This window comes from Morone saxatilis, unplaced genomic scaffold (assembly GCF_004916995.1).
Source record: "Morone saxatilis isolate NCDOM2014 unplaced genomic scaffold, NCSU_SB_2.0 Contig20, whole genome shotgun sequence".
Taxonomy (NCBI): domain Eukaryota; kingdom Metazoa; phylum Chordata; class Actinopteri; family Moronidae; genus Morone; species Morone saxatilis.
This window is the reverse complement of record NW_023339763.1, coordinates 16,241,672-16,251,601: the sequence shown is the minus strand read 5'-3', so window position 1 is coordinate 16,251,601 and position 9,930 is coordinate 16,241,672. Positions and strand designations below refer to the sequence as shown.

Below are 9,930 nucleotides of genomic sequence, written 5' to 3'. Positions count from 1 at the left end.
ACACACACTCACTCTCACACACACAACACACACTCACTCACACACACACACACATACTCACTCACACACACACACACACACACATACTCACTCACTCACACACAGCCAATCTTCCCTCAGAGCCCCAGCAGCAGTGTCGCCACGCCCACCAGCACTTTAAGTACTCCATCCAGGAGGAGTAGCTGTGCCCTGCAAGACCTCTACATCCCCCCTCCTCCAGCAGAACCCTACACCCCGAGGTGAACGCACACATACACATAAAACACACGTAGTGCTCACATTACCAGTTATTAAAAGTACCCTGTGGAGTTCCCCATGGAACAATGTTTTTACCACTGACTGTATAAAGAACAATGGTTTGTGGGCTACTGCTTTGAAGCCTCGAGTTCTGCGTTATGGTCGTCGTCATTTCATTCTTTTGTAGTCAGCAGTGGGGAAGTACTGTGAGTTGAGCTGCACTCATTGGCTGCGCAGTTGTGACTCGCCCGTAGCAGCCCTGCCCTGTCACATATTCTCATATTACAGATAAATAGTACACTAAAATATGTTTCTGAAAACATTTTAAGTAAGAAATGGGAAACCGATTATCAGTGACCTAATTTGATTTATATTTAATCAGCACTGCCGAGTTTGACAATTTGATCTGAGTTTCTTGTGGTGTGCTGGACAGACTCACTGAGAATGACTTGTCAATCACACAACGTAAAACATACTCTGCTATATCGTCTATTTTACTCCAAATTGGAGCTTTATTTACAAAATTAACACCATGTTGCATAGAAGAAGACTTGAAACTGCCCCCTGAGACCATAAACCATTAGGAAAATGTTTACTGAGATATTAAATCAAGTGAGAAGTAGGGTATATACTATACTATACTATTGTACCTTTTATGCAGCCAATGGAGCTGCCCCCTGCTGGCCAAAGACATAGAATGCATGTAAGACACTTGCGCTTCACTTCACAGACTTGGACACTCTGTAACTGTCTAAACTAAGCTGGTGAACATGGTAAACATTGTATGTGCTTTACATCAGCATGTTATTGTCACTGCGAGCATGTTAGCATGCAGGTGTTAGCATTTAGCTCAACACACCACTGTGCAGAGCTGATAGCGTGGCTGTAGACTTCTCGTCTTTTTGTTATATACATTTTTAACTGACTGAGTGAAGGACTAAAACCCTGGTAAAGCCTGGTAATATTATTTATTTTTCTTATTGTCAACAAATCCCATGAAACACCAAAACCAAGAAAGCACTGACATTAACACTCACTAGAGCACCAAATGTATATGAATCCACAGCTAAAAATAGTCCACAATTTGTTCCTGTTTGAGTTAAACGTTTTTCTAAAAACTACAGTAGTTAACCTTTTAAATGATGAAAGTACATATATATTTGTTATTTTGGTCTGTTTTTATTTGCTGAGAGACAAAGACAGGCTGGACAAGGGAGAAAGTATTGAAAGAGGGACTAATGCATTGTTGGTTTTGGTCTTTTCATGGGATTTGTTGACAACAACAAATATATAGAATATCACCATACTTGTCATATTTACATGCTGAAGATGTAAAATGTTCCCCCTACAGTACATTCTGGTGATGGCCTTGCTTTTATTTGTCCAGATCTTCACTGACATTAAAACCACTTCCTGCTTTTACGTTACCACAGAGATGACAAGGGAAATCTACCGGGTGATGATCCTCAATCAGACATCCATGTCGCCGAAGGATCTGAGTCACCAAACTCCTACCTGGACCAGGAGTGTCGGGGGCAATTTCCTCTGGTGGAGGAAGATGCTATACTGTACTGTTATGAGTACGACCAGAACCAAGAGGTGTCATCAGTCCGCAGGGGGAGCACTCCCACATATGGTAAGACCTCGGCCTCGTCTGAGGACCCGCTGCTGTAATCGTGAGCGCCAAGAGCTTAAAGCCCCACGAATGTGACGTCTGTTTGCTCTTAAGATTCTTTTTGAGACGTCTGCGGCTGTTTGATGTGTGTGTGTGTGTGTGCGTGTGGGCAGCTGTGTAATATTGACGTTCGCCGCACCTCCTTGCTCCAGGCAGGCTCAGGCCCATCTCAATGCCGGTGGAATACAACTGGGTGGGAGACAACGAAGACCTGGCCAAGCTGAAGAGAGAGAGCAGGAGAGGTGAGTGGGAGGCAGTGGGAGAGAGAAAGAGAAAGGGAGGCAGAAAAAGGAGGGAGACAGAGGGACAGAGGGAGCTGAGGTGAGTGGGTGGATATCTCATAATATCCTCACCCTCTCAGATCTCCGAGCCAAAAAGTAGAAGGATGAGCTGGCCTGTCAAAACTGATAACATGCTGGATATCAATTCCTGCCTCTATCTCCTCCATATGTTCATAATCTATCAGTGCTCCTTTTTTTCCCTTCATCCCTCTCTCCCTATTTCTCCCCTTCTCGCTCTCAGCTTTGCTGTTCCTCTCTGTTTGGATATAAAAAGTACACTGTTGCTTTGGCAACTGCAGAAATATATCCAGAGATTTTCACATTTTGTTGGTGACTGTTGAGCTAGGTGGTAAATGGAGTGGGATGAGACTGAATTGCTTTATTTCAGTCTCAAAGAAAGACTTGAGTGATGTGTTTGTTTCCTCTGGGGATGGTGGTGATATGTTGCTCCTTTGGGCTTTTCAAAAAAAGTGATGGTGCTATATTTATCTACAAGAGACAGTATTTGGAAGTTTTGAGGCCTTCCTGCCTGACAACAACTATCGTCTGTAGATTTTTAATGCCTTTCAAATAAGTGGTCTTTTGAAACGTCAGCACTCACTGATCTCAGACAGAGAGATGGTTAAATCACAGGCAACTGACTGGCTTCACAATAGATTACAAAAAAGTTTGATCATTGTTGTGACATAAACTATTGTAGCAACTAATATGTGGTTAAATGTCCATCCAGTCAAGATGGAAAATTACTGAGTTTACTAACATGAAGCAGCGTCTTATAATTCAGATGCATTGTGTGGGACTGTACAGAGAGTTTAGTATGTAAACGATATATACTTTTAATTTCATATAGTGTGTGCAGTGCTGAGTTTGCCTTTGTTGTGCCCCGTCAGAGAATTCCCTGCTGCGTTTTGCGAGTGAAGATAAGACCCTGGGGGAGAACTTCCTGCTGGGACGCAGCCTGAGTCAGAACAGGAGGAAGACTGAGCGAGGAGGCAGCCCCACCCATTATACGCTCGTCCCAGCCCTCCAGATGGAAGTCTCTCTGTCCACATCCAGCTCTGACTCTGCCTCCCTCTACCATGTCAGTCCCTTGTGTCTGTGAAAATTCAAATTTGTAAACTAGTGTAGAAGCGGGACCGTTTTGCATCAATGGGATCCTCTGCATGTCATCATTCTTTTTTTACTTTGCAGGTGTTTGAACGCTCCTCACTGCTGTCAAGGTCAAAGAAGAAGAGTAAAGGTAAGAGCATCTGTTTAAGGAGTTTTACTTGAGCGCTCACAAGTACTCAAACTCAAATATGAGCAGGTGTTTCACGAGGAGTGTTATCTGACCCACTCGTCTGTTCTGCTCCCCTGCTGGCGCCTGCAGCTGGAAGTCCCATGTCTTCAATCAGCAAGCGGCGGATTTCCTGCAGGGACTTGGGTCAGGGGGACTGTGAGGGATGGCTGTGGAAAAAGAAGGATGCTAAAACCTATTTTTCGCAGAAGTGGAAGAAGTACTGGTTCATCCTGAAAGACACGTGCCTGTACTGGTACATGAATGAGGAGGTGAATATGCTTTTTTACAAAAGAGCAGTTCACAGCATAAAGCCTTGATTCATGATCTGGCATTTTGATTTGACTCTGGTTTGCTTGTCACAGGATGAGAAGGCAGAGGGCTTTGTCAGCCTCCCAGAGTTCAAGATTGATCGTGCCACTGAATGCAGAAGGAAGTTGTGAGTACTGATTATCTTAGATTTGCAATAGTTTTCCATTCAGCCTCAAAGCTAGACAAAAATAGACATTTCTTGAATACATTTCACAAAGCTAACAGAGCAGAGACGTCATGTTGCATGTTAAGAGACAAATCTACAAATGTATTATCTAATCTTGCATAAATTGGTTCTTGGCAGAAAAAACATTGGCATATTTACTGAATAATTTAGGAGACTGACCATGCAAAACGAACAGTTTACAGAGGATGCTTGACTCATAGACAATATGCACTTGCACTATCAACCAGCAACATTTTAGTTTTCTGACAGGTGAACAGCAGATGCATACATTGAATAAATAGTTGAATGTATGAAAGCAGCTAGGAATATTAGATGCAGAAGACAGAAATTACCTATCAGTACATAATGTCATAATACAGGGTTAGTTAAAGGTTAGTAGACCAAACAATGTAAAACAAAAAGTGTATAGATCACATTTTATCAGTGATATTTAACCAATTATAAGACAACTGTGTTGTGGTTTTGAATGTGAGTGAGGTATCTAGAGGGAGGTCTGATAATTTCTTGAGTGTTGATAGAGAAGGTTTATGGAGAGGTTGTAATGTAGACGGAAGAAACATTTATTGTGCTACATTTTAGAAAAGGTTTAGATACATTAAAGATACATAACCTTCTTCCAAAAAATGGAAACTTGACAGTAGCTTCTTTGCTCAAGGCCTCAAGGCTGAGTTAAAGGTCCCCTGTGGAGTTTTCTTCTGAACAATTAATTTGAGTCTGATCTTGATAAAGAAATCCTAATCTCTACTCTTTTAAAGATTCAGTGTCAGAGAAACCAAGGAAACATCCTTGCAGATCCCACAAAGACACAGATAGATGCAGATAATGAATGGGCTACTTGACACAGTACGCTTTCTGGCAAATAGCCGTCATCATGTTTGATGGGTTTGTTGTTCACTAATGGGTTAAATGCCAGCAGTCAGGGGTTTTTCAAATTATTATGAGGGTGTTGTGTTTCATAATTATGGCTTTACCTTCCTATATCTATCTTATTCATGCCACTCAGCTTCTGGGTGTTTGCATGCACATTTAGTGAAACAGTCTCAGACTTATGTAAAGCTCCAAAGAATAAGCAGAGTTTATTTTATGATGCAAAGTATTCCTGATTTTGTGTCAGTCTGAACTACTCTATGTGTGTGATCTGTGCCTGTTTATCTCAGCAGTCTCCTGTATTCATATGTTAATGTGTGCTATATGTCCCTGTTCTTGTGCTTACATGCGATTGAATATACCCTCGACTCCCTTTCAGCGCTTTCAAGGCATGCCATCCGAAGATAAAGACGTTCTACTTTGCAGCAGAAAATGTAGACGACATGTCCCGGTGAGTTAATGAGGCTGTGAAAGTCATAGCATAAACTCCCCCAATCCCACGGCCACATTTAAACCCCTGCTGGCCGGAAATTGAATCCCCCAACCAGGACTGCCCACTCTCCTTGAAACAGAGCAGTTTTGTAAGGTGATTGGTCAAACAGGGAGACACACACACACACACACACAGGCACGGTGGTTTATTGGATGTCAAGCTGCTGTGCGTCATTACTGTTATTCTCCCCCACAGGTGGCTGAGTCGTCTGAGTATGGCAGTGGCAGGCTACTCCGAGCAGGAGAAAATTCGCCAGGACCAAGGTGAGATTAGTCACAGACTCCAGAAAAATATTCTTCGTCTGTTACAGGTTGCTGGTCAACGGTTATATAAAACTGTTGACGTTAGGCAGTGGGACATTGTGCTATTACTTTTAGACTGAGGAATCATATATAATGAATGACGATCGTAATGACGAATGCATGGATAATTATTTTGCCTATTCTTCCCTTGGCGAGGCTTTCATTTACCATCACAGGTTCACTGCAGTAATTTTCCATCACAGTTTATCTTACGGCGACAGGATCCATGACTTTAACACAAAAAGTGTTAAAATCTGCTTCTTAGCTAATTTATTTTCCTCTTAATATGTCTCTAGAAAACGCTGTTCCCTAAATAATGATTGGTATATGAATATTAGGGCAAATTGCTTTGGATAAGATCTTGTCAGGTCACTACCAGTCAGCATATTGAGTGTTGCTTCTTTTCTTTTTCACACATTCTTTAAAGTGAAGAGTTTGGAAACTACTATTTGTCAGAATCGTTTCATTAGTAGATAAACCCTCACTGTTTTTTTCAGCTTCAATCAATGTTGTTTTCTCATTGCTGTTAGTTGATTGTCATAGTTAGAGGGGTTAAAGGAGATAAATATGGAATTGAATTGCTTAAATGATAACCTTGGAACACCCTCTGTGATGAGATGCAATTACCTGGAAAAACAAGTCCTGATGTAGAAAATTCAATAAATAGATCTTATTTGTCGATCAGTGGCAGAGGCTTTTTAACACCTCTCTCGGTTTCACTTCCACTTCACATTTGATTTAAGCATCTCTGCTTTTTACTGAATATTAATGCTAATTTTAGGGACTGAAGGCGTGCTTCTTATTTTCATATTCTGGTGTTCTTTGGCTTCTCACAAATGGACAGGAAATAATATAACTAACTCTTGTGCTATTTCGAGGAGCCTACGTAGAAACCTTGCAAAGGTGGGTGGGTGTGATATCAGGTTGGTCGTTTTTTTTTTTTTTTGGGGGNNGGGGGGGGGGCATCATCCTTCACAGACAAGTTGCTAAATTATATCCTTAACACCTCCAGAAGACTTAACAAGAAGTTCTCTCACATTCATCCTTCTTCACACTCAGCCTTAACAATAGTCACACCTACACCATAGCGACACTGCAGCTACACCTTTCAAAACACTCATTCATAGGCAGAGCTGATCTTTCTGACCTGATGCAGCAGTTAAGAAGTTAAATCTATCAGAAATATGTTTGTGGTTAGTATTAGCTTTAAACTAAAGTCTCATAAGCCACAACTAGCCTCAGTTTATTTAAATCCAGGTGGGAAAATTCTGATACAGGTGTGAGTATAACTGTTTTTTTAAAATAAGAGGCTTGTTTTTTTTCATTACAGATTACTGGAGTGAGAGTGATCACGAGGACCTGGAGATGCCCTCGATGCCCAAACAGGACAGTCCTCCACCACCTTATGACACCTATCCCAGAGCATCCTCGGTGAGTCTGTCAGCCTACAGTTTTATAGATGGATATCGCCCCAAGTTTTACTTGCTGATCGTGTGTTTGTGTTTAGGTGAGTCCCTACCTGGAGCCGAAACGTGGCCATCTCTCCTCCTCTGACACGTTCCAGTCCCGCTCCTCTCATGAGGAGTTCCACTCTGAGCCTCCAGACGGCAGCAGCAGCAACAACAGCGTGTCCCCCGGGCAGAAGACTAGCATCCACAGAAACTCATGGCAGGACCAGATGGAGAGCAACGCGAGGATGCACTACCTCCAGACATTTCCTGTGGAGGAGACCATGCTCTCTGGCGACAGAGACCAACTGGCAATGGAGTACCGCAGGCAGTCCACTCTGCCCGCACAGCGCAGCCTGCTGCAAGAGCAGTACAGGGCCCTGCCTCTGCCCCTCAGGGCCAGTATCGATTCAGAGGCGGGAGGGAAGCCACGCAGCTTCACGCTACCCAGAGACAGCGGGCTGCACGCTATCCTGGCTGCCACCGCCGCCGCGGATCAGAGAGAGCCCCAGCACTACCACCTGGACAGGGCCAGAGACACTGGTCAGAATCTGTGTTTTACATCTTTTCACATGTACCACAAGCACAGATGTTACAGAATACAGTATATTCAGCATCACAGTAGAACTAAAACTGAAATCATCACTTAATCAAAAAAAAAAGTGTCACTTTGGGAAATTGTGACTACTAGACACATTGATTAATTACAAAAAAATAACCAACCGAAAGATGTATAAATAATACACATAATAATGAACCAGAAATATGCTCACACACAACCATTTGTTTGTGCATACATGTACCCCAGGGGGTGCTCCTGCAGTTGCCATGGGGTACTTGAAAAGAATATAAAGTAGCTCAGCTAAATTAAAAAATTGGAAATTATGATTTTGTAAAAACAAAAAAGGAATTTGCGTTTAGGAGGAAAATAAACACACACATTGGGGTTACAAATTACAGCTGCACAGGACATGATTCCCAACAACCTGAGTCACTTACTGTACTGTAGCACCTTCACACCACATGCTGCGATTTAGATTGTGTGAAAACTAGTTTGCAAGTAAGCAGAGAAGTTGAAATAGATCGGCAGAAGATAAACTGTTGAAATGTCGAGCTTCTGCCACTCCAATAAGTGCTGGTACCAGTACAAACTGATTAAAAGTCAACATGGACGATTTCACATGTCTTGTAAGGAAAATGAGTGTAACAACAGTGTTAAAAATCTACTTTAAAATTCAATTTTAGTTTCAAATGAATGTGTAGTGTTGATAAAGGGCTAAGCCAATCTGACAGGGCTGTGGGGATATGACGGAGAACACTAAGATCATCAGCCTTTGATCTCCAAATGTATCTCCAAATTCCTGCTCACTCTTACATGCAGATCAGTCTTTTCATCTGCATACTGTTGAACAAGTGTACTTATTTGTCTTCAGTTATTTTGTCAAAGCTGCTAACAGGCAGTCAGGGCCAGCAAATGTCAGAGGTTGAACACTCGCTATCATTGCTTTATTGGATTGGATTTGAAGCCAACCCATTTGCCGTCCCTCCAAGACCTCCGGGGCTGTTGTCTAAGTGAGATGGAATTTAGTGTCTTAGTTGATAGTGATTTCTCTTGGCAGTCCACTCTCTCACACACTCACGCTCACTCTTTCTATCTCTTTTCTTCTCTTCTCTCTCTCTCTCTCTTGCCCGATCGAGATGTGAAGCAAGGAGGAATCCTTTCAGCCCATGTTAGTGTTGAATTGTGAACAGGATAAAGAAACAGGCCCAAGGGTCCTCTCGTCTTGTCCTAATTTATCTATCGCTCTACCGTTCACTCTCTCCACCACTGCATGTAAAGAGGAGAAAGAAACACAAAACAGGCAGCAAATAAAGCATGATACATTTCAAAGCACAGCCCCAAAGCTTCAGAACCTACCACCCTGCTTTCAAAACACAAAACAGAGTGACGACGAACAGATTCAGAGCACTAGTGTAGTGTTAGTATCATGCCAACAGAGGGCAGTGTATGTAAACAGGAGACAAGAGGGGTCCTGGTAGTGTATTAGCATGATGTATGAGCTGTGTACTCAGTGTTGTAGCTTAGAGGCCATTTCCCCCTGAAGAAAATACCCTAATGAAGAGACAGGCCACAGAGTGTTGTATTAGAAAAAGCAGAAAATGTCTGAAATTATCACTTTTTTAAGTAAACAAAACCTAAATTATAAAAACAGACATTTGTAGATAGTTTGGGTTTTTGTTCTTGCTGAGATTTTGAGATTGACTTCAAAGAGTTCGACTCATTTTAGCAAGCAGTGCTAAGAAACCAGTAGTGGAATACAACAGTACTCAAGTACTTGTGCTTTATTTGAGTATTTCCATTTTATGCTCTTATAAGCTCTTTGTTCTAGGCTTCTCCTTGTCCTAAATTAAAGTAAAGTGAATATATTTGAGCTTTGACAAAACCATACCTTTGAAAGTGTCACTCTGGTTCTTTTACAAACCAAAAAATCAATCAATAAATTGAGAAAATTATCAGCCGATTAATCCACAATGGAAACTGTTATTAAAAAAAAAGAAATACAAAAGACTACAAAAGTAAAATGTTGCTCACACATTAACGCATGATAAATAAATCATACCTTTATATAATGAAATAACCTTTTCTAATTACATTTACATACTTTTATTGAAGTAACATTTTCAGTGCAGGACTGTGCCTGGTGCCTTTATCTGTTTCACGCGTGGGAGAGGTGAGAAACGTAACTCTCGATTCCTTTGTGTTGTCTGGTGCATGCGAAGTAATTGACATTAAAAGCTGACTTTGACTTTTGAAAACCCACACAGTAAAAATACTCCATTAAAAGTAAAAA

At 41.6% G+C, this 9,930-nt stretch overlaps 1 protein-coding gene across 1 annotated transcript in view; it reads left to right on the top strand.

Moving 5' to 3' along the window:
- LOC118331455 (connector enhancer of kinase suppressor of ras 2-like) overlaps positions 1-9,930 on the top strand; it is a 28,107-nt gene that overhangs the window by 16,093 nt on the left and 2,084 nt on the right. The window contains 10 exon segments of the mRNA XM_035666407.1: positions 106-239; positions 1,671-1,873; positions 3,084-3,274; positions 3,385-3,433; positions 3,563-3,741; positions 3,835-3,908; positions 5,215-5,286; positions 5,524-5,591; positions 6,961-7,061; positions 7,138-7,621. Of these exon segments, the coding sequence (XP_035522300.1) occupies positions 106-239; positions 1,671-1,873; positions 3,084-3,274; positions 3,385-3,433; positions 3,563-3,741; positions 3,835-3,908; positions 5,215-5,286; positions 5,524-5,591; positions 6,961-7,061; positions 7,138-7,621 (1,555 nt within the window).